The sequence below is a fragment of the Orbicella faveolata genome, unplaced genomic scaffold (assembly GCF_042242905.1).
Source record: "Orbicella faveolata isolate gen_17 unplaced genomic scaffold, um_ofav_v1 contig_14, whole genome shotgun sequence".
Taxonomy (NCBI): Eukaryota; Metazoa; Cnidaria; class Anthozoa; order Scleractinia; family Merulinidae; genus Orbicella; species Orbicella faveolata.
Genome location: NW_028301541.1, coordinates 8,103,983 through 8,129,066, shown reverse-complemented (window position 1 = coordinate 8,129,066; position 25,084 = coordinate 8,103,983). Strand labels below are relative to the sequence as shown.

Below are 25,084 nucleotides of genomic sequence, written 5' to 3'. Positions count from 1 at the left end.
ATTTCTTTCGAAAAACAGTGCGAGAACGATAGAAAATCACTGGTTTATTTCGATATCATAATTTAATCCTCTTTGCGCTGACCTCCTTAATGCGATTGGTTCGCGATGTCAGCTTTTCGCTGATGGAACAATTTTCTTTCTTTGAACATGATCGCGCGCACGTTACCCATGAAAGGGTAAATTATTTTTAGTTTTGGTTACGGATCAAAATACCAAACTTTGAAGGTTCTTGGAGCCGCAACCTCGTTCCCCAAGAGAGGTAGAGAGAGGACCCTGGGAACGCGGTTGCTGGAATGTCTGGTATAAAATGTGCCTCGTTGACTGTTCACTCGTAGAAGAGTCGAGCTGCCCCTTACGAATAAAAATTACAATATTTAGGAGGAAGCCACATTAACCTTGGCTGGTTTCACGCGGGTCCTCTATTCTGGACGAATGAAAATTTGGAGTGTTCGTTTTTGTGGAGGGAGAAAAACCGGAGAACTCGGAGAAAAACCTTCGCAGCAGGGCGAGAACCATCAACAAACTCAACCCACATATTGCACCGGACCGGACTTGAATCCGGACCCATTGGAGGGAGGAGATCTGGCGTTCCCACCTCTGCGCCATCCCTGTTCTCTCGCCTTAGAGCACACCTCCTTACTGTCAAAACGATAACCTGTATTCAGCGCTCAACTGGTTTCATAACGAGAGTTACTGCCAAGGAGATTGAGAAGATGTGCTTCGAAGTGATATCGCATACTTAGCATACATCGTTCTGTACTTTTCTGGGATGGAAATATTAACTTACTAAAATCGGTTTCTTTCTAGGTCGAGGCTGATTGACCTCTGAGATATTTTAGGTAAACCTACGTGATGTGAATTTTATAGCTCTTGGTCAGATCAGTTTTCAGAGACCTCGACAACGACCTTGATTACATGCTTTTTTATTATTATTATTTATTTATGGGCACCGCCGTGTCAGTATCAGTCCGTCATCGTTACAGTTTTTAGCGCGCCTCAAAGGTTACCCGCCTCCATGTTGCTGTATATAGTAACCTCTGGCGAAAATTGATTCTCAAATGGATACAGTTGTTTTTCCTGCCGTTTCGGCATCGGACCACCCAAATCGTCGCATCCCATCACTACACGAGAACAAGAATGGGTTGATGGACTGATCAAACATCACTTGCTTGCCGGAAACTTGTAGTAGATGAAGTTACACCCAGACTGAGAAGAAACGGCGAACTTACGAGACGTGATTTCCATTTAAAATACGGCCTACCCCATTGCTTGTGGCACCTGCCCCACCGACTATGTAGTAATAAACAGGGCGCTTATTTTTAGAACTGGATCGCCTTTCGGAATGAGAAGCTTCCAGGTTATTAGGGGCGTTCATTTGAGAAGGGCAGTGTTTTGAGAGCGCGGCAGCGCGTAATAAACTTTTCCCCAGCCTCTTGCTCTGTTTTGTCAGTGGTAGGCTGGCGCCTACTAAATTCGCGGAAGATGGCGCCGTTTTTGAAGCGGACATGTCTTGCACGATGAACGAGCGGTTTTCAGATACTTAAAACCATGGTAAGTTTCCAGAAACTCTGCTATACCATTCTTAGTTACTGAAATTGTTGAGCAAGTCACGTCTGGGTAATTTTCACGCTCAATTCCCACGTTCAAGGAGCAGTTTTACGTAAGCTTACAGTTGCGTTCGGGCATAGTTATGGTTCGAGGTTTGCATTTTGATATTGCTAGAGTGTTGTATTGTTGTTGATCTTTATAGAGGAGATCTCTTGCTCCGAGCCAGCTTCTAAAAAGAAAGCAAGGTTGTTTGGAGGAAGAGGAACCCGGAAATAGACGCAAACAGGTGAGAAGAAAACCATAAAATAGTTAAAAACATAACTTAACATTTAAGCTTATTATCATGTATGCCATGTACTGTGGATCTGATTTTAGTTGACAAAAATGGTCAGAAATTAAGCCGAAGTCTTCAGTATACAGTACACTTACGGGTTAGACGGTTACAGCTTGCATGTAAAAGCCTAACAATGTTATATAAGTCTCAGTAAAGTAAAAAATACAAGTGACTTTCATATCCTAAGTGGACGTGCAGAGGCACTTAAAATTATAACACAACGCATTAATCTTGGAAATGATCAGTGGGCTCATTAAGTGAGACTGCGTCTCCAATGGTTCAACATTAGACTGCAATATAGTGAGAGCAGTCTTCGCTTGAGTGTCAAAAACTTGAGTGTCAAAAACTTTGCTTATTGGTTTTACCTTGCTGCATTGGAGCAGTTTTCTATTGGGTGTCATAAAACCATAACCAAACCAATTACTTACCGATTAGACTATTCATCCAATCTCAAACTGTAGTAAAACTAAAACCAAAACCAAAACCAAAGTGATTGCCTGATCACTTTTGATACTCAATTGAAAACTGCTCTAAGTAACTTAAAAAAAAAATCCTGTCCCATTGTCATCCAATCAGAAGTAACACCAGAACCTGTCATGACTAGCTCACACATGTTTCCACATTCTTTTTACTATCTACAATGTACATGTATGTAGATGTACATTAATATATTTGATTCAGGTTTTGATTGGGTCTTTGTATTGTTTATGTCCTTTGTGATGACCTGTGATTGGTTAGAGCATAGTTAATAGAGGGGAATAGTTATGAAACGCGACGAGGTTCATTGTTGAATGTTTTTGTTCTCTTTTTTGGCCTTGACCGTGCACAAAACACAATAGTTGTTTACTACTGACGGAAGAACTAACCAATAGAAACGTGTTGGTTTTGTAATTCATGCATAGTGTATGAGCACAAAGCAAAAGATTGTGCACAGTTGTGGACCTCCAATATAAATCTTGGCATCTTTGTTTGCTCCTTTGATGTTTGCTGGGCTTCATAACCAGTCCCCTCTATTAACTATGGTCAGAGTGATGACTTTGGTTTTGGCTTTACGACACTGAATTGTAAACCTCTGTATGCATGTTCCTCCTAATCCACTGGGCCCAGTTGTTGAAAGCAAGAATTGCTATCTAGTGGATGGCGTAGTTTGTTTCATCGACGCTTATCGTATCCACTTGATAGCAATTTACCCAGTGGCTAGGGTTATCAATTCTTAAAAACAACTTGGTCCTGGTGTATAAGTTTACATGTAATTGTAAGTTGGATTTTGTTTCAGAAGTTCAAACTTGGTGCAACCCAAGATGATGATGACAACACTGATTTCACCAGGAGAGTACTTGCTCCACTTCCCACTCAAGAAAACCATGGCTCAAGTAACTTCTCAGCTCATGTAATTACATGCTCTCTTAATTCTCTTTAAACTTGCCTATTGGTTGAGGTTATTGTCATGTTTTGCATTCCAGATTCTGCATTATTTTTAAGGAGAAATGAGATGTTGAGCAGGTCTTAGTAAGTTCACCTGCATTACTAAAACATAGAGTTTATTTGTCCTGTTGTATTATTGCAGGAAGTGCTGATTCGTAAGATTCTTTCCAAGCCTTTCAAAGTTCCCATTCCGAACTATCAGGGTAAGATCTCTTAATATACGTAAGTCTTACAAACATTACACAGTACATGTAGGTCTAGTTATATAACACAATTTGACATTATGTTGCCATTGATTTATCAAATAATGTCCTTTCTTGTTTCTTGTTTCTTCAAGGTTATGTTTATATCAGGAGATGCAGCACTTGGGTTTTATGGGTTAAGTTTTGGACTCCAGATCCAGCTGCCCTTATATGAGAGTTAGCTGGGTCCCGGGTGTCGTGTTCTTGGGCAACACTAGATACTTTTGAAGTGTTTCTGTTGACCCAGGGCATAGTTATCCTAAGTGTGTATAGTGTTATGCAGTAGATAAATCACCATGGAATGGAAAAGTGTTATAAAACATCCTATGATATAAACTGGATGGTGATTTATCCTCTTGTAGAATAGCTTTATCTGTAGACCCTTTGAACAACCAAGGCCACGAGTATAGTCACTGTAAATGGTTTCTGGGGAAAATCTCACAAAATGCTGGGATGTTGGTAAAGTGGGCCAATCTGGCACAAGTGCAGCTTTTATTAGCTTTTTCAGTGGCACTGACGTTACAGAGTCTGTAATGGTTTCCGTACTGAGCATGGGATCTACTTCTCCTCCACTGAGAAATTTGCTAGTTCTTCATTGCATAGAGTCATCAATGGATAAAAATTGTGAAGAAAGACAAAGTGGTAACATGGTGGCCTACTGGTAACAAGTTGGAGTCGAGATAGTTCAAATTCAAGTACTGTCTGGGTTGATCTCAGTCCCATTTAGGTTAATCAGGTGGTTAAATCCAGTTTGCCTTGAGTATGAAATAAGTAGACTTACATGTACATGTAAAGTTGTATGTACATCTACAGTTGTAGAGTAGTGTATCAGTAACAACATTTGGGTATGTTTTGGTTGTCTTATAGGGTGTACGTATGCAAGGGGGCTTGGCATCAAAAGAAAAGGACCTCGCAGGGCTCTGCATGACCCTTTTGAAGAAGATGCTTTGGTTCTATACTCTCCAGCTGAACTTACAGCTCATGAGAAGCTTGCAGCTGATCTGTAAGTATGATATGCGACCTCACACAGAAAAATGTAGAGGAACGAATAGCCATTAATCGGTTAAAACGAATCATGGCAAATGTGATAATTTCATTACTAGAAACTTGTCAAAAAATGCACGAAGAGCTTAAAGTGCATATGACATGAAAAATAATTTCTGCTTATTTGAAAGGCCTTTCAAAATACAGAAGAATGGCGTTTTTCTTTTTGAAATATATTTTTTCATTTTAAAGATATTGACGTTCTTCTATTATGCAAATGAGATCAGTGATGACGTGATACTGTTTGGAACTAAACTTCCACTTGTGCCTCTTTTACTCAACAGTAACACAGAAAGTGTTTTCTGTTCGTTATTATAGTTCTTACTTGGCTCTTTCCTTTTTGTGTTTTGCCAAATGTATCCACCAATGTGTCCTGATTCAGAGAGAATCAAGAAGTTCATGGTAAGACTTGAAAAAAAAAATGTTTTTTTTTATCATACTGTAATGTGAATTCATAAATAAATAATAACATTCTGTGATTTCTTTAATTTCTTCTTTTAATTAGTTCTTAAGGGCAGCAATAAGTGAGTGGGCAAATTGATGGATTAAATAGTTCATGGAGATGTTAAATCATGACGATATTATTATATGTGCAAGTCCAAACTTTTCAAGAGTGACAGTGCTAAGATACTGGCAGTTGTAGTACTACAAAACACCCGTCGGAAACTGTGTTAAACCTCACACTTTTAATAACTCATTGGTACAAATATCTACTACTGCACTAACATGAATTTTGCTCTCTGATTGGCTATGCTACTCACTATCTATTCTGTTGTAGAGAGTGAGTAGCCTACATGTAGTAGTGTATACAGTTGTTAACAAAATATTATTTTTAATGTATTTGAACAGTTGTTGTTGATCCACTCCTTGGTAAAATTCTCCGTCCTCATCAGAGAGAGGTAATAAAATAAATAAATATATTTTTTTATCTTTTGTATGAAATAATTATACTGAAAGTCTATAATATAAAACTCTCTATAGAAGTTTGTTTGTAAACAATTGTTGTTTACTTCCAGTACAGTCGGCTGACACTGTGGAATGAACACTGTGGAACACTTGGTCGGCCAATACATGTATATCGACCAACAGTCGGTCAGGTGTCGTTGAATATCGGTCAAGTATCACTCAAATGTTGATCGAGTATCTGTTGAGTATCAGTTGATATGTCAGGTTTTACTCGACTGACACTCGACTGACTCTCATATAGGCTGACGTATCGACCGATACCCAACCGACACTTGACTGACACTCAACCGATACTCAACTGACACTTGACAGACTGTCGGCAGATATATTGGTCACGTGGTAGTCGACACTTCACCGATACTGGGCTGATACTTGGCTCACGTATCAACCGAGTGTTGGTCAACATGATCTGGTTGTTTTGGCACAGCTGTTTTGAGTTCTCACAAACTTGATTAACCATTTTTTATCAGTTCTGATCAATGGAAAATAAGGGGTGGCGAATGGTAAATGTGAGACTTTGCGAGACGACGAGATTAGCGTTTTTCTTTGCGATCCCGAGACATTTTGATTTCTTCGATTGTGAGACCGAGACTTTAAAGTGTTTTAAATGCGAGCTCGAGACATTCAGGTTCTAAGATGTTGTGATGTCATTTTACTTTAGCAACAAAAATAAACAAATCGGTACTAGCCTTGAAAAAAATCGAGACTGTGAGACGCACATAACCACTAAAAAACGAGACTGCAAGACCCGTGAAATTCAACAAAAATTTTGCGAGACCATGGGTTTGTAAAGGACCATTCGCCACCCCTAAAATATATTATCAGTACATGTGAATGTAATTTATACAGCGTGCTATTAGACAAGACTAAGTGTTTCTTTAAAACTTTAGGGTGTAAAGTTTTTGTATGATTGTGTGACTGGACAAAGGATTCAAGGAAGCCATGGATGTATCATGGCAGATGAAATGGTAATAATGATAATTAACATTACTTCATCATGCTGTATGGAAGATGGGAGCCTGGGATATCCAGGGGCCTCCACTGTGACCAACCAGCCCCTGGACAGTACATGTATAATGCTCCCATGGCTGGCAATCCCTGCAACTCAGCTATGAGTCCCCACGCAGTCTTCCAGACACCTGTCATGCTGAGTTAACTGTGGAGACGGGGTTGGGAGGGGGGCAGAAAGACGTTGACGAATAGATCAAAGATGTGCAGGAAACTACTCAATACTACTACCAGAACGTTCCAGGGACAGCCACGTTGGAACACGCTAGTACAATGGTGAAGTGCACTGAACCTGCAATACCATATGAATACTGCTGACTGGAAGTGCCAGCCACTCTTTGTTGTTAATTATGTTAAATTGCATTTAACAGCATTAAAAATAAAAATGTACTATTTAGTTTTAGTTTTTAAAGGTGTCTTTGTGGTGTTTGAGACCAGAAAAGTCTAAAGATTTGACAATAATGTTACAGTTAGTAGCTGTTTTGAGAAAGGTACAATGTAACCTGTTGTCCTACAGAGGCATAGAAGCGTTCAACACAATAGTAGAACTTTGTACAACATAGTTCACCAATGACTGACATGTTAGGGGTTTTAGCAATGCTATGTCTAAGAAAGTCTTACTCTTTCCTCTACATTACCTGCTATTATACATGTACATGTAGGGTTGAGGCATTGCAGTCTCTGAAAGTTTATTAAAATTTGATGATTATATCCCAGGTAATGTTACCTTCAGTTGGGATAATCTTTCTCAGAACAGCTCTGCACGATGCAAATGATTGTGTTGCTGAGCTTTTGAACCTTCAGCCTGGTGACATTTCTTTATGGTCAAATCATGTACATATATTAGTGCTTTCTCAAAATTAATGGCTATCTGTATTTGTTTCAGGGATTAGGGAAAACGTTACAATGTATCACATTGATTTGGACTTTAGTGGTGAGTAAACTTTGCAATCTGATTTACATAGCCTTCTAGCTAGTATAGAATCTGATACTGTATTTAGGTCAGGGCATTACTGCTGAAACTACAAACTACATACAGCTGTAGCTACAAGCACTTGCACTTGCTTATGTACATGTAGTTACAATGAAACGGTATTTACAAGTATGTTTACTTAATGATAGATATATTTAAATGTAGAGTAAAGAACATCAAAGACTTAATTATGAAGGTTCAAATTGTACAGGTTTCGGATCATGTGTACTATAGGCATCCGGAGTTGAGTGTCGATCGATACCCTTGATCAGTAGCCTCGATCGACATCTCGATCGACATCCTGATTGATTCTTAGTCGACACTTGATAAACAGTTGGTCCAAAGTCAGCTGAGTGTCGACCGACTCGTAAACATTGATGGAAAATTAGTCAACTCTGACTGTCGACAGAGAATAATAACTGATGTCAATGGAGTGTTGGTAGGGTGTCAACCAAGGTGTCAATCGAGTGTTGATCAAGGGCCAATCAAGGGTATCAATCTAAGGTATTGATTGACAGTCGACCACGGAAGCCTTCAGTACACATGATCCCAGGTTTCAAGTCATAGTTACTATTTTTATCATTGATGTAAAACTTGCAAGTGTTCCTTCATAACCTTCTCATTTAATTTCATTCTACTTTTAATTTCAGAAACAAGGTCCAGATGGTAAGAAAGAGTAATGTTATTCAATACTTTGCATGGCCAATTACATTATAGAAATATGTAATACCCACATGTACAGAGACACATCATAGTTTTGTAGCAAAGGGCTTTGTAAATAAATACAGGCTTAGCATTATTTTGTGTTGTGAAGTATATATGTAATAATTCATATTTGAACGGCGGTTGTAGATGAAAGTGAAGAATGATCATCGCAGTAAAATTTCCAATTTAAACAATTGGAAAGAAGCCTGAAAAAATCAGGGCTTCAACGCTCATTTGGTAGAGCATCGCACCGGTATTGTGGAGGTCGCGGGTTCGAATCCTGTTGAAGCCCTGATGTTTTCAGACTTCTTCTTTCCAATTGTTTAAATTGGAAAATTTACTGCGATGATCATTCGTCACTTTCATCTACAACCGCAGTTCAAATATGAATTATTTCATACATGTATATACTTCACATCATTTCACTCCTCACAGGAAGATATGAACTCAATTAATTGACCTTGTTCCCAATGTGTGGCTTCATAGCTCAGTTGGTAGAGCATCGCATCAGTATTACGGAGGTCACGGGTTCAAATCCCGTTGAAGCCCTGATTTTTTCAGGCTTCTTCTTTCCAATTGTTTAAATTGGAAAATTTACTGCGATGATCTGCCATTCTTCACTTTCATTATTTTGTGTGTTGAGAATTCACAAATGTGTGGAAGGAAAGGATCATGGGTACTAAATGCACCATATTCGTGGTTGAATGCTAGTGTCGATCAATACCCTGGATCAACACTGGATCGACAGCTCAATTGTCACTTGCTCAACACTCGATTGACACTTGATCAACATCTTGGTCAATACTTGGTCAACACTCAATCAACATCTCAGTCAACAGTTGGTCAAGAGTTGGCTAACTTATGTAGACATGCCATCAAGTGTCAATTGATACATTTGTGTCACTCATCAGGTGACCAACTTATGACCAGCTGTCAATCGGATCATGTGTTGATCGGGGGTTAATTGAGATGTCGACTGAGTTGTAAATTGAGATGTCAATCGAGTGTTGATCAAGGGTATCGATGGAGACTCCACTGCGGTCACCTTTAGTTCACATGATCTGAAGGAAATTGTGCTTAAAATTATGTTGAGCTTGGTAGAAATGTGAAACAAATCCTTGTGTTCTAAACTGTTATTTCTAGTATACTGGAACAGAATTTGGGATAAACAGTATGAAAAATATAGTTGTCTTGGATGGTCATTATTATTACGTAAGAGGATTTCATACATTGTACCATTAATTATGTCATTTATGTCTTTATTTTGTCCTTATTCATTGCTTTTTCTCTTTCACTGTAGGCCAACCAATAGCTAACAAGATTATTATTGTTGCTCCATCAAGTCTTGTCAAGGTAAGAAGTATTTAAGAAAAATTGTTTATGAGCAAAGGTTTTATTAAGGGCTGGGCGCCAGGCAAATTGACCAGCTGTGGGGATGATTCTGTCCACCTGGTTTGAACATCTAGAGGAAAGTTTTTCTTATAAATAGGTCCAAAGTTTTGCCTGCCTGTGACAACCAGTTACCTCTAGCGGAAAACATTAATGAAACACCTGTATAACTTTTGAAACAGAAACACTGTAAACTGTTGTGAAAACATGTTTGAATGTGTGTTCTTGGTTTAATTAAATCAAAACTAAAATTATTTTAAAGATCTGCTTTCTGCCCCAATAGCTAAATTTTAGCATTGGCATTAATTCACTTTTCTAAAGCATATGTTCTTTTTTGTAACATCAGAACTGGTACAATGAACTTCATAAATGGCTTGCAGGGAGAATTTCTGCTTTGGCCATTGACTCTGGGACAAAGGATGAAATTGACAAAAAGCTTGGTAAGACTTAAAGCTACTTGTTTGTTCATGTACAGTGGTACGTCTAGTCATTGATAATTCCTTTTACATGTAACAATATATTATGAGCCAGAAATTTAAATCTACCACTTGGTCTGTTCAAAACTTTATCTACGTCATCTTCATCAACACTTTGAAAATGCAAAGAAGCGGAGGCCATTTTGTTAACAAATGCACACTGCTAAGTTACTCACTATCTACAACAAAACAGATAGTGAGTAGTGCAGCCAATAAGAGAACGCACTCCTGATATAATGCGTAGCAGATTATTTTATACCTAATATTAAAAATGCTTGTATATGTAACTTTTACCATGTGATTGAAAAGGAAACTGAATTACTAAGTAAACAATTTGATCAAAAAAGTGAACTGTGTACTAGCTAGTTTGCATATCAAATTTATTCCATGTATCATTCTGTGTTATTGTTGAACATTGTCAATTTGATCAAATGTCCTGACTGGTTGTCTCTTTTTGAATTGTTTCTTCATCCAGGAATGTTTATGTCGCAGCAAGCAAAACGCACAGCTTATCCAGTGTTGATAATTTCGTATGAGACTTTCAGACTTCATGCCTCTGTGTTACATTCTGGACCAGTGGGATTAGTCATCTGTGATGAGGTGACATTACATTTATAATAATATTTTGATTGTACATAATTTATACAATTGTATATATTACTTAATATAATTATTATTTATCAGGCTCTGAGTGGCTCAGGGGAATAAGACAAATTATTTAAGAAAGTACATGTACCTCTTTGTGCTTCATTCGACCTCCAATTGACATATTGGATGTTGCATTGTTTCAGTTCTGCCATCTGATTGGTTTTCATTGTTTGGGTGGCCCCAGTTTCAGTAAATGCACTGTAAGCCAATGCATTTCTTCAGTTACAACACTGAAACACCTGTTAACCAATAGCAATGGCTGGAATCCCCCTCACAGTTGAGTTGTGGGCTACAAGTTCAACTGTTAAACTATAAATAGATAATTAAATAAATCTGGGTTTTTGTTTCTCTCTGCAGGGACATAGATTGAAGAATCTGGAAAGCCAGACATACCAGGCTCTGGATAAATTAAAGACAACGCGAAGGGTACTCTTATCAGGTATAGATAATAAGTTCAAGTTAACTGATGATTATTTTATTTCCAAAATAAAAATTTCAAAGCTAAGAAAAATTTGAAACAAAATTGCATGTCAAAAGTTCCTCAGTTACATTGTATAGTACACATAACTTTTACATTGGCGCCCATACTGGTCATGCAGTACAAATGAACAGCTTATGTAACTCTGAGGAAGGTGAATATAAGAGAAATGATTGACTATCAATTTTCCTTTTATATGAGATTAGATATCCAATTTACCCAAGATCATGTGTTAATCACATTGAAACAAATAACGTAATGAAAATACATGTAACAGAGACAAAAGAAGTGAAAAAAACATATCTGGCATTTAACTCCAAATGTCTAATCAAAGAAAACACTAGGCAGCTACTGTTGCTAGAGTCATTGTTATTGCACTTATATCAATATAGATGACATTTGTACTCAGTGCTCTCTGCAGGCTATGTCCCTCTGTGCACTTGCCTCAATTACACGTACCCAACAATTAGTTAATTTTGCAAGGAATTGTTAGTATGCTTACTAGAGCCCGTAAGAGTAATTATTGTAGAAGCAGTAGTGCTGTTTTATTATAAGTTGCTCTTTTCCAGGTACACCAATTCAAAATGACTTATTAGAATATTTCAGTCTGGTACATTTTGTCAATGGTGGAATTTTAGGTAAGTTTTAAATTAAGAAGTAATCCAGCCATGGTTATTTCACAAAAGTTGGTGGAAAGTCTCGAGAACCACCAAGCATATTGTAAAAACACCACTTACGGCCATGACATCAGCTTACATGTATTTCCTTTCATTCTGCTGAGTTTTGTAACAAGTGCATGATTGTACATGTACTGTAGACTTGTATTTTAGTAGGTTAGTTATGTTCTCAAAACCATTTTGGGCAGAAATTGAGACTTACAGGAATTGGATGTTTGGTGTAAATTACCTGACTCTAAAGGCAAGGTGCATGTTACTCAATACATTTCAGGAACAGGCCTGTTAGCACTGAAACTAACAAAATTTGATCTGCTCTACCGAAAATCAACAAGGCAGGCAGGCCAACAGCACTTTTGAAGTTAAATGATGGTGCACAAAATTTAGTAGAACAGCAATCAATCAATCAATCAATCAATCAATCAATCAATCAATCAATCAGTCAGTCAGTCAGTCAGTCAGTCAGTCAAACTTTACTTGCGGCAGTCTAAAAAATAGCTAAGTATTAGAGCAAAACTGAAAAATTAAAGTCACCATCTGTACTTGTAACATGGAATTGCTTTCCCTTAGTGCTAATGGGCCCTAAGTTTTTAGTTTATGCCCAAAATTCATGTACATTTGTATCACCTGAAACTTGAGACTAATTAAATTACTTTTAGGCACGGTATCTGAGTTCAAGAAAAAGTTTGAGAATCCCATTTTAAGAGGGAGAGATGCTGATGCATCAGATGCAGACCACAAGAAAGGAGCAGAAAAATTAGCTGAGGTAGCTGTTACTAACAATGTACCTGCAGGTTCATTAAAACATGTATTCTCCCTGCAGTCTTGAAATGTTGTATGCTGACATTAATTATTTGACATACATTTTCTTACATGCATGTTTTCAAATACTTTTATTTTCAAATAGCTTGCATCCTTGGTAAACAAATGCATCATTAGAAGAACTGGTAAGTTCAGTTACATGTTGATGTAACTCAGCAATCTGATCTGCTCTTTCCTCTTTCTTAATTATTGAATAATGATTACCATTGCAGATTTTCTCCCTTTGAAGTAACATTTCTTCTGTTTTTTTAAATTTTTATTATTATTTGTTTCTTTCAGCTTCAATATTGTCCAAATATTTGCCAGTGAAAGGTTTGTCTGTTTTGAAAGTAGCTATTATTAATAATTATGGCATTTCATTATCTATGCAAGTTTAAAATATTGTTACCTCCATTGATGTAAATAATTTTGTTGTTGCCTCACTGCTTACAAAATGTGGTGGTGGCAAAGAAAACTAAGAGGTCATGTGCAGATAAAAAGAACTCAAAACTCATTACTGGCTGAAAAGGTTCTCCCTGGAAATGTGCTAATTTCAAAAGTAACAAGGGTTGTTACTTTCGGAAGTTTACAGATAGGAAGTGCAAGTGTCTAGGTCAAAAATACAACACAAGTACACTAACCTCATAACTCATGGTGGCCTCTTGGTTAGTGTGCTCACCTTCGGATTGAGCGGTCTGAGTTCAAGCGCTGGCTGAGGACATTGTGTTGTGTTCTTGGCCAAGACACTACTTTCACAGTGCCTCTCTCCACTCAGATGTATAGATGGGTAGTGACGAATTTAATGCTGGGGTAACACTGCAATGGACTAGCATCCCATCCAGTGGTGAGGAGAAATACTCCTAGCTGCTTCATGCTACTGAAACTGGAGATAAGCGTTGGCCTGATGGGCCACTTGGCTTGTATACAGTTTTCACCATACACTAAAACTGGTGATTAAATCTAGCATTTAGTGACTTGTCGTGTCTTTTATTCCTCGCACAGTGGAACAGGTTGTATGCTGTCATATGACCCCTCTCCAGTCAGAACTCTACAAACATCTTATTCAGTCAAAAGTGTTAAGAATGGAACTGATGAAATCTAAGACTGGATCAGGAATGTCTGCATCTTCACTGGCTTTCATCACTCAACTAAAAAAACTCACTAATCGTAAGTAACACCAGTATAAAAATCATTGTTTCCTAAACTGAGTGTATTAATGAGAACACAAGCTGTGAATGACTGGAGATTTAGCAGCAACTTGGTATAAAGGTTGAATTTACAAAATTATGATTGAAACATGAGTTGTACAGAGACTAAAATTCCTTGTGGTCATCTGCTTCTGCCAAGTCAAGTTCACGACAATAAAATTATACGTATACTAAAATGTATGTTGTCAGGAAGATAAATTGATTGAATGTTATCAATTGAAAAAGATTCAAAAATAAACATGCATTATATTATTTTTAATTTTCAAAGCAAGCAATATGCATAGATTGCTTCCAGCTGAGTGTGTTTATTTTCTTTACCTGTGTTCATTTATTTGGCAAAACAAAACAATCACTCAATCAATCAATCTATCTATCAAAAACTTTATTAATGTTTCAAGTGAAAGCAGTTTAGCTAGCTGAGGGGAAACACCCACGGCAGATTTTTCAGATTTTTTTATAGTTTTGCACCACTTACATATTGTCAACAAAAACAGCTGTAACTATTACTTGATATTAAAACAACAACACAGAAACAAAAATTACAATAAATAGAAAGTAAACTGTGTGCAGTGACCAAAGTAGCTAAGGCCAGGGCTGTCAATAAGGGCTGTAACCCATAACACCTGTTACGGCTGAGTATGCTTGATGGACCCTTGATGTTACAGGTGAACTGGCCTGTTGTTGATACAATTCACCCATAAAGTAACAAGTTTGCTATGGGTGTGAAGATCAAGGCTACAGGTGAATTAAAACTCAATGACAGCCATGGCTAAGGCTTTCGGGTTGGTCACTGCCAAGTTAAGTTAACTGGCATAGCCAGTAAGTTTATATAACATGAGAAACACCCTTCTACTAATTTGAGACACTTAATATACTGTAATTAGAAATCTACTAACTATTAACTAATTAATAACCAAAGATCTTCTAATCAATTTTATTTGGTTTCATTATACTGTAGATCCTGAATTGATATACGACAAGGCACAGACAGGGGAAGAAGGTTTTGAAGGAGTACTGGATTTGTTTCCACCGAGTTTTAGCCTGAAACACCTGCAACCAGAACTCTCTGGTGAGTTTGAATGATCAACACTTTGTGTCAAACTTGTAGTCAGAAGGATTTATTGAGTATAGCAACAATTCATTGTATTTTTGTTACATGTTACAACTGCTTTTATCAACAGCCTCTGTCTATTCTCCTATGAGTCTGCTATCATTATTGCTTGCTTAAAATGCTGTGGAATCAGTTTGGGACTAAATGGAAATATTTTTGTCATACTTGCATGTATTTCCCTTGATCAGTTTCATTTAGTTGTATTAGAAGAAGTAGGTCTGACAAGTTGCAATAAAAACATTCCTGTGTAAACAGAAAGAAGGATAATTAGTATGGAGATTAGCATGCAAAAGATTCCAAAACTTGCTGATTATTAAGTTTAAGCTAAATAATACTTTGCCACATATACATAAATAAAAAGATGGCAGGATAGTTACAGGGGGAAATTTAATTCCCATTCTAGGACCACTCTCCTTTCATTAAAAGTTATAAAGTAGAAACATACAAATGTACTATATAATTATAAAATGATATGAACTACTCAAAACAAATTAAATCTTGAGACATGTAATTTTCTTAATTTTTCTTTAACTTATTAAAGGCACATGCTTCAAGAAGTTATGTAATCATTAAGCTGATCTTTACTCTTTATACTTCTATTTATCAGAAGAAGAAAATTTCTAATGACAGAATTATGCCGCTTTCATGATAGCAACTGATGTTATAAATAATATATTTATTGTGTATTTATTTTGATACTAGGGAAAATGCAAGTGTTGGATTACATTTTAGCAATGACAAAATCTACCACAACAGACAAGGTAACAGAGTAAAATCAACCCTATGTGATTAATTATCGAATTTCTCTTTTTGTTTATTGTTTATTGCAGACCTATAATAATGATAATCAATTCTTGGAAAAGATCTTTTCAACTACGTACTTGTTCTCTTGCAAAGAAATTCTCAAAAGCTTTTTTGATTAGGGGCACCATGATAATTTTATTATTATTATTATTATTATTATTATTGTTGTTGTTGTTGTTATAATAATTGTTATTGTTATTGTTATTGTTATAATTGTTATTACTGTTAATGAAATTAAAGTCAAGCATGTTGAATGATGCCAGTTTATATTGCTTGATAACAGTTACTAGGCTTTTCAGTATCTCAGTGGATATTAGTTTGCTATTTTAATTTGCTCATAAATTTTACTAAACATGACCAGTATTTCATGGGATTCATAATAAAATTGATACGTAAGTCTGAACTTAGTTCATTTTACTTACGGTACTTCATTTTACTGAACTTAGTTCATTTTACTTACCACAGGTTGTTCTGGTATCTAATTACACTCAGACTTTGGACTTGTTTGAGAAGCTCTGTAGACTTAGACGGTAAGTTGTCTTTTCCTAGGAGTATTGCTGACTGCTTAAACAGAAGATTCCCAGCTTTGATTTTTAAGGATTTGTGGATAGTTATTTGTTTACAATAGATGTTTCCAAACATTTTCTTGCATTTTTATTAATTTCCTCATGTTTCTTCACTAAATAAATATAGAGTCCTAAAGTGATGATGTCACAAAAATAAAATTTTTGAAATTATGGGGTATGATTTCATATTCTTATAGAGGATCCCAAAAGATGCCCTCATCCCAAAAATTAGCTCTGAATTGCAATTCCCGATAGAGATATAAGGGATCAAAGTTTGATAGCATTCCATACAAACCCTTCAAAATTTGTTTCAGTTCCTTCAGTTTAGAACTGACTCAAAATTAGAAAGATTTATATGGGGCAGTACCAAATTTTCATCCTTTATATTTTGGCTGGGAATTACAATTAAGAGGTAATTTTCGGCAAAGACCCTTTTTTAAGGACGCTCTATTCGAAAATGGCGCCAAATCCCATAATTTCTCAAATTTATTTTTTTGTGACGTCACACTTTAGGACTCTATTGACTAACCTTTTTAGTTTTTACACCAGAATACCTACACTGTATATGCATTGCATCATAGCGTCATAAATCTAAAATTCATTTCAGGTATCAGTATGTCCGTCTTGATGGAACCATGTCTATCAAAAAACGGCAAAAGATTGTTGACCGGTTTAATGATCCCCATGTGAGTAGTAAACTTTACAGCTAGCTTTTAAATACATATATTAATTTAACTACTTGTATTTATAACTGTCATGGACTCTATGCTGTACATATGATTCTGAATGTAAAATTAACGTGTAGTTCACAGCTTAAGTAAGTTTACAGATTATGAGTACCCTAAGACCCTTAACATCACCCACCTTCCTTTAATTTCTTATTCTCCTCAATAGCAAGGATAATAAACTTTACTCTCAGTGAAACTTCCTACAATGGCCAGTTCATCTAAATGCCTTGTGCCAAAGTCATCTTTTTAGTTTAAAGTTCTGCTTTTCAGAGATCTGCAGTTTGGAAATTTTTGTTGTTGTCAGATCACCATACAATCAATTTATATTACCAATGCTATCACATCTTTCAAAATGGGGAAAACAACAAGTCTCAACATTTTATCTCTCCGTAGGGTGGGGACTTTGTTTTCATGCTCAGTAGCAAGGCTGGTGGGTGCGGCTTGAATCTGATTGGTGCAAACAGACTTGTTATGTTTGATCCCGACTGGAATCCTGCTAATGATGACCAGGCAATGGCTCGTGTGTGGAGAGATGGACAGAAGAAAAAGGTAAGTGTAAACTGGAACACATGCAGTGATCAATCCACATCCCACATCCCATCCCACATTACTTTCAGAATAGTTGGTTACACCAAAGATATTCAGCATGGCCTTTAAAATTTTGCGGCGTAATGGCATGCAGTACTCACGTACTGTGAGGGTTCTGTGTCCTGCTAATAATAATGACACAACACAGCCTTGGGTGATCACTGGGATTGCCCTTTTAACCTCTGAAAATTTTTGATTTTAATTTTGGAATTGTTTTGGTTGGTCTGTCAAAAAGCTGAAAACTGCATCCCAGTATTACCTCCATGTGGATAGAGATGCATTTCTCCCATGCTAACATTTGTAGTTTTAACATAAAAAGGAGATATCAAAAATGATCCAATAAAAACTGATTGTGATATGATGCAAAAACGAAACAATGAATGTAACAACTTTTTTAAGGAAATTCATTTTTATAGCAGTTGAACCTCCCATAAGCAGATGCCCTCATGACCACAAAGAGTGTCTGCTTAAGGCGGCTCCCTATAGTTTTACGATTGCACACGCGCATAGGAAGAAAGCCCAAAGGAAAACAAAATGATATTTGTGATATCAACATGAGGACAAAAAGCAAAACTGACAGTGAATTTTCTCAAGTTTCCTTTGGTGAATTTTTTAAAATTTGGCTCAGTTGTAATCACATACAATTCCTATAAAATACCCTATTTTTGTTAAAATCTCTCAGAGTTAATCTAATATATTTAGAAGAATGACAAATTACAGAATATTGGAAAAACCGTCTGAACAACCTTGACTTTTTACCAATTCAAAATGTCAGGCAATATCATTTCCATGATGTGGTAAAGTATGAAAAAATTTCACCGAATGAAAGTATACATAATTATCAAGGAGTTTAGGCCAAAAGGAGGAATATATCAGCGTGCCACTGGATGAGATGTTGGCATGATAACGGCCTTAATCCAAAAATTGACAACCAAAAAATAAGCCTTATTTTAACAGTACCCATACTGGTAAATCTCTACAGGGAAAACTTTTAGAGAAATTAACTAAGTTTCCTTTTCTAACTTGCACTCTATAGGGAGGGTGTTCGTAGATACTCTAGGGAGCCACCTTAAGAGAGGTGTGGCTTGTGGGAGGTTAAAAATGCAGTGTTGGTATGTGTCTGTTTACAGAAGGTGTCTGCAGGCCTATGAAGGTATCTATTCTAAAGTGGAGGTTTGACTGACTAGCAATGCATGTTCATTACTACAGTCGAACCCGGCTAATTCAAACTTCAGTTGGCTATTTTGAATTCCCTGTTATTTTGAACTAAAAACCATTTCCCTTGTATTTGCCCTGCAGTCATTTACTACTTAGTCTCCTCCGCAGCCGTTATTAGGGTTGTCACGCAATGCTTCTCCCGTGGAGAAGCGTTGCGGGATGACCCTAATAATGGCTGCGGAGGAGACTATTTACTACTTTGACTATTTCAAACTCCCACTATTTTGAACTTTTTTTCATTTCCTCTGAGAGGTTGAAATAATGGAGTTCAACTGTATTAAAAGTTACTGAAAACTGTTCTTTCCTTCTGTAGGTCTTCATTTACAGACTGCTGTCGGTAAGTTGAAAATTTCAATGAAACAGTTTTATCTTTAATTCAGAAACTCCTCATGGTATACTGTATAGTCACTTTAGACTGAAGGATACATGGTGTCAATTAAGTGTCTGGCCACCAAGCAGACTGGTCAAGTAGGTACTAGGTAAAGTCTGCATGGAAGCCAAAGGGTCCATCAGGCCAGTGCTTATCTCCGGTTTCTGTGGCATGAAGTGACTAGGAGTATTTCTCCTCCTTCCCCCTGGATGGGATACTAGTCCATTGCAGGGTTACCTCCAGCATTAAATTTGCCGATACCCATTTATACACCTGGGTAGAGACAGGCATTGTGAGAGTATAGTGTCTTGCCCAAGAACTTAGCATAATGTCCAGGGCTTGAACATGGGCTGCTCGATCTGGAGACGAATGCACTAACCATGAGGCCACCGCACCTCCCACAGACTGGTTAAGTAAATGTACCACTGTTGAATTCTATCTTTTCAGACTGGTACTATTGAGGAAAAGATCTTTCAACGTCAGGCCCACAAAAAAGCTCTAAGCAGCTGCGTGGTAGACAAAGAGGAAGATGTAGAAAGGCACTTCTCAGTTGGAGAATTGAAAGACTTGTTCCGTTTGAATGAGGACACTCTTAGTGATACTCATGACAAGTAAGTTGTCTCTTTAGTAGTAGTGTGAATGAACCAAGCATGGTTTGTAAAGAAACTGCTGGGCTGCATTTGATGGTAAGTGAAGTACTCACAGAGGGCTTTTTTCATTCCTAAACTTATGAAGTAATATATCAAACACAAAGGACCATGTTTGACCACATTTCCAAACATCAAGAAGAGAGTTGAAAATATAATGCCAAGTAGAACTATTTTCGATGAACATTGAGGTGTTTGGAAATGTGGTCAAACACTGTCTTGAGTGTCTGATACATCTACCAAATCGAAACTAAAAATGAGGAAAAAACGGAGGAATAAAATGGTAAAAATCATAAACATAAACCCAGTAAGTTCTTACATATTTATTTACTGTCTCAAAAACCTAAAGCAGAATGGGAATCTTGTCTGAAATGTCATTTTAAGGCCTTTTTTTCTAATGTGTTTTTCCTTTTCTTTACAGATTCAAGTGTCGTCGATGTGTGAACAACATTCAGGTTCACCTTCCCCCTGAAGGTACAGACTGCAGTGCAAATCTGTCACAGTGGAATCACTGTGCAGATCGGAAGGGACTGGAAGACATAATGTTAAAGGGAGCTTGGTCAAGTGGTGTCACATTTGTTTTTCACCAAAAATCACATGACAAACAGTTGGGCCTTTGATAAAATGTAAAAACATGCCTTTATTTACAACATATGGTTTGTCTCAGAAACAGACAATTTGAGTTTCAAAATTAATTCCTGTACAGGCTGTATACTGTAGGTCTATTGTAACCTATTAACCATGGCACACTCATGATGTATGACTCAAAGTCATGGTTCTTTAATAGCTGTTATTTTAAAAGGAAATATTTTAATTTGCAACTGTTTGGGAATGTTTTCATGCAGTGCTTGATGCATGAAACCTCGAGGTGAGAACTCACTGGTTTCTTATGACAATAATTTTAATATCCTGATATTTGTCTTTAGTTAATTATTTTTGTATGTAAACTGAATTATATTTTTGCTGAATTTGTTGAAGATAAATAAATCTCTAGTCTTATAATATAATCTGTTTAAATGTTCAATCTATAGTCAGACTGTTGTACATGATAGATGTACATGTAGCATATTAAATAAAATTAGCTGTAACTGTGACATTCTATCAATAGTAATTATTGCTTTCTGACGTAGTATGTTAGTTTGCTTTTTGTAAAGAGATGACCAATTGAGCTGCACTGCGTTTTCAGTATACCCTAATCAAAATTATTGAATGTTGAAAGACTAAAGTTTAATTTTTTAACTCTTTAAAGTTTTAAGAAATGGACAACAACTTTAAGTTTAAAACAAGACATGTTTCGATCATTCAACGATCATCTTCAGTTGTGAATTCGTTTACAAGTTTGGTTGAATTAATACAAGCAATGGCGTATAAGTGAAAGGTGATACAATTCAAAATTTCGAAAAAATTAACGTACAATTTTATGAAGCATGAGACATGGAATAACACTTGCGCAAGCACTACACTTAACACAGGGAAGAAAATTGTTAAAAATAGAAATAATTACAATGATAATAACCCAACATGTTATGCACAAAAAATATAAAATAAACCGGTACTAAATGTATATATATAAAGAGAAATATCAGAACGAGAGAGTTAAGTCAGCATGTTTCAGCTGCTTATTTAAAGTGGGATTCTCCCATTTGATGTGCATTGCTTTCTTCAACATAAGTTGTAGCTTGTTGGGTGCACAATCCACGATGGAAAAGCACTTCTTATAAGTTAAACACCGACATGCCTGGGATTGCTGCAAATGCTGATCAATACACATGTGAGTTCCTGTCCCTGCTCAGATGCTCATGAACGCGTGTCAAGAGATGTCGGCTAGTCTCGCCGATGTAACAGGCATTACATCCTGCATACAAAAACTTGTAGTTTTCTTTTCCAATTTATTATCAGTCCAATGATTCATTTCACGACCAAACATTCTTCGTCAGTGATGTTAAGGTTGGCATCTGAGAACCACTGATATTCTCCTGTCTCTAGGAATGGTCTCTCCTTTCCAAACAGATTCATCCTCGTTTAATATTTCATGAGTAAACTGATATCTTGCAGCATCCCTGAAGATTTAAAATAATATTGAAAGCTTCTGATATGATCAAACTGAGTTTCAAATTAAAGGATGGGTTTTCAGTGCATAATAAAAGTTAAACACAGGGTGCACTTGAAAATCTGTTTGTTAAAAAATAATGTACTACCATATTTACAAGAAAAAGTGATACCGGCTGTCTCAATTAAGCACCACCCTAAACCCTAACCCTTCAAATAAGCACCTCACATAACCGCAAAATTCTTAATATTTAGCACCACAGTTCTGAACCACAACATAGTGCTTAATTCAGTTAATTGAAACACTAAAGGTGGAAAGCAGCAATTGAGGAGGCTTAAGGTTCCATCACAGCTGCTTAATACTATGTGTACTGATCAATTGGCTTCCTATCCAAAGCCTTTTAAATGAAACCCTTAGTTTCCCATAAACTGAAACTTGTCTTAAGTTCTCAGGAACGGTTTGATTTGAAACACATGCATTCTCCTAAACCTGTGAAGCAAACATTCCAAGGTTGTAAACATACTTTATGATATATAGTGATCTTGGTCTGAGTAGGGCATCAACTTTGACATTGCCAAGCTTCTCATGTTTAAATCGCATGACTGAAGGTGACAGCAGACTGAGGCCAGATATAACAGCTCCACAGAACTACATGTGAGAAGAAAATACACATTCTACGCATCTGTCCCGCTATCATGCGCCCAAAAGGCAATTTTCACTTGCATTTTGTAGAGAGGAATGCCAGAATCACTTGACTAATAGACTAAAGAAACAGATTGAAGTAAAGCTATTGCCAGACTGTAACAAGTACTGTATACGTGTCTGAAAAGTAGTGAGACAGTCCCCCCAAATATTTGAAATTTCTTCTCATTGCTGATATTAATTTCTGAATAACTCAGTAAAATGTAATGCAATTTACCTGATTTGCAACACACTTGTGACAAATGGATCACTTTCAGAGTGACTCTCACTTCAGACAAATGTTACAAACATAATCTTAAAAATGTTGGGTTTTGCCTCAATCTGAGTTTTGATTTGTGTTCAAGTACTGAATGACTCAGGCTGGTGTCAAATTACTGAATACACTTACCTTAATGCTATCAATGTGTGGCTTAATGTATCTAAAATACAAGACAAATAGATCCTTATATCAGAGATAGATCAATGAAACCAGAATCACCTGGATGGTTATTACTGTATGTACATGTACATCTACTGTACCCACAACATTAATTGTACTGATTTCAGCAATAAACATTGGGCAGCCTCAGTGCATTAATTGGTTCATGGTTCTGGTATGAAGCTTTGTTGATGTACTAACAAAAATACATTTACTGTTAAAGAGTTGTAACCAAAAAGAGCACCAGCAGTGCCTGTGGTCAGGGTAGTTGGTCATATAAAGGTGCACGTGCTTGCTAGTTGCTAATTAAAAGCTTGCTTGTCTTCAGTCAGTTGTGGCCGAAAGTGCAGAGATCTGGACAAAAGCAAATACCAGAACCAGAAAATCCTGGTTCAGTTTGATTGTGTTCATGCAATTTCAATAACGGTGAATTCTGAACAATCCTAATAATTAATTTTATTATAGTGGAATCCTGACCTTTTGAACCTTAAAGGGAAACGTTAATTGGTTTGAAATATTGGGTAGTTTGAGAAATCGGGAGAGGTGGGGGGGGGGGGGGGAATTAGCGTTGAAATGAGTGAAGTGAAAGTAGTTTTGGTTTGAAGAATCAGGAGTTTCGAAAACTCAAGTAGTGGAAACATTGGGATGCAGGGAAAGGCATCAGTAAGCCTGAATCAATGTCTGCCAAGTAACTTTGTGTCATTCTCATCTACCACACAAAAGCCACAGCTCTAACCCTTAATCAATACCAACCAGGCCTAATATATTGTAGATACCGTCATGTAAATTCTCACAATGGTTAATAATGTGCTAATGTGAAGAGAAATTGGATACTCATTACTTATTCACGTATGAGTATTCAAGTTTATACATGCACTGTACAAACCCAGTTTTAGCCAGGTCCAACACATGAACATGGGGTAACAGTTCCAAGTCTGAGTTAAATGCTGCATCGCGAATTCTCTGGAATATTGACAAACACTCTTGACTCCATCTTGATTTTTCTGTTTCCCTGTAACCATGGATTGCCTACAATAATAATTAAAGATAATTTAGTTCAAAGGTTATAATAATTATGTTTTGTATGTGCAGTCAGCATTGCATTTTACATAAATTATTCAGCAGGCATGAAAAAGTAAACACCAAATCGTGAGATATATACTAGTTATGCAATGCTTTTGAGTGATTTACCATGGAATATCACACAAGTCATTTGTATTTTCTCCTTATGCACATTAGTATACCAAGAAAATACAAGTGACAAGTGGGATATTCCATTGCATTCCAAGAGAGAGCATTGCATGACTATTTTATACCACGTCATAGAAAATACAGTGGCCAACACCATGCGACACCTGCGCGGCGCATGATGGGAAGGTTGGATGCATACCGTCAAAATAATATACAATATAATATAATGGATTTCCAGTATTCTGATTGGCTGTATTGTATATGGAATAATAATTTATTATTATTATTATTATTATTATTATTACCCCTATCCCTGAGGAAACCTCAGTTTACTGATTTTGGGATGAGGATCGAGTGGGGGGGGGGGTGCTCAAGCAAGGAACACTGCAGTGGGGAAGGGAGGGAGGGGATACAACTTAGGGGAGATGCAACTTTACAGCTAAGACACTCACATCGTCCCAGTGATCATACTGATACTTTTGTCTTTTCAAGTATGGTTCTACCTCCTTCAAGAGCAACGATTCCTCTTCTTCGGAGATAAAGTTTTCCCGAACTTCTAAGTTCCCATCCACCAAATCTTGCACGTTTTCCAGCTCTTCTATACTACAGCCGTCTGTTATAAAAGAGATCCTGCTCTCCTCTTCTCTCAGGTTATTAGCTCTACTTGATAAATACCTGGTAAAATACCTGATAGATTTTGCGTTTATGGAGGAAAATCGTGACGAAAACAGAGATTTACACAAGTTTCTTACTATCGCTCTGTCCGCCATGT

At 36.8% G+C, this 25,084-nt stretch overlaps 2 protein-coding genes across 4 annotated transcripts; one reads left to right on the top strand and one right to left on the bottom strand.

Moving 5' to 3' along the window:
• The first annotated feature begins 64 nt into the window (after window positions 1–64).
• Window positions 65–21,045, top strand: LOC110040152 (DNA repair and recombination protein RAD54-like). Of its 2 annotated transcripts, none has more exons than XM_089286433.1 (27): window positions 65–1,551; window positions 1,751–1,834; window positions 3,162–3,272; window positions 3,450–3,510; window positions 4,417–4,552; window positions 4,976–4,995; window positions 5,443–5,492; window positions 6,450–6,527; window positions 7,454–7,501; window positions 8,191–8,206; window positions 9,546–9,598; window positions 9,981–10,074; window positions 10,586–10,710; window positions 11,116–11,197; window positions 11,806–11,874; window positions 12,570–12,676; window positions 12,818–12,857; window positions 13,012–13,044; window positions 13,714–13,878; window positions 14,878–14,988; window positions 15,733–15,791; window positions 16,300–16,364; window positions 17,008–17,086; window positions 17,522–17,677; window positions 19,248–19,271; window positions 19,752–19,915; window positions 20,373–21,045. In XM_089286433.1, exons 1-27 carry the CDS (start codon window positions 1,549–1,551, stop codon window positions 20,569–20,571), a joined length of 2,232 nt encoding a protein of 743 aa, XP_089142559.1. In that variant the 5' UTR covers window positions 65–1,548; the 3' UTR covers window positions 20,572–21,045. The 2 variants fall into 2 exon arrangements, with proteins under 2 accessions (XP_089142559.1, XP_089142558.1); XM_089286432.1 differs by having other exon boundaries at window positions 68–1,551; window positions 3,159–3,272.
• On the bottom strand, window positions 20,560–25,082 carry LOC110040135 (RNA demethylase ALKBH7, mitochondrial-like). Of its 2 annotated transcripts, none has more exons than XM_020745327.2 (5): window positions 24,765–25,082; window positions 24,008–24,150; window positions 23,092–23,122; window positions 22,525–22,649; window positions 20,560–22,011 (listed from the first exon to the last, which is right to left on the bottom strand). In XM_020745327.2, exons 1-5 carry the CDS (start codon window positions 25,080–25,082, stop codon window positions 21,894–21,896), a joined length of 735 nt encoding a protein of 244 aa, XP_020600986.2. In that variant the 3' UTR covers window positions 20,560–21,893. The 2 variants fall into 2 exon arrangements, with proteins under 2 accessions (XP_020600986.2, XP_089142563.1); XM_089286437.1 differs by having other exon boundaries at window positions 24,816–25,082.
• Between the last annotated feature and the right edge of the window lie 2 nt (window positions 25,083–25,084).

Coding starts and splice junctions, on each gene's coding strand:
- LOC110040135 (XM_020745327.2), bottom strand. CDS start 25,082: ATGGCGGACAGAGCGATAGTAAGAAACTTGTGTAAATCTCTGTTTTCG. Junction 23,123..24,007: donor TTGGACCTGGCTAAAACTGG/GTTTGTACAGTG, acceptor CTTGTATTTTAG/ATACATTAAGCCACACATTG. Junction 22,650..23,091: donor CACACATTGATAGCATTAAG/GTAAGTGTATTC, acceptor TCTCACATGTAG/TTCTGTGGAGCTGTTATATC.
- LOC110040152 (XM_089286432.1), top strand. Junction 13,879..14,877: donor ACTAAAAAAACTCACTAATC/GTAAGTAACACC, acceptor ATTATACTGTAG/ATCCTGAATTGATATACGAC. Junction 14,989..15,732: donor CCTGCAACCAGAACTCTCTG/GTGAGTTTGAAT, acceptor TTTTGATACTAG/GGAAAATGCAAGTGTTGGAT.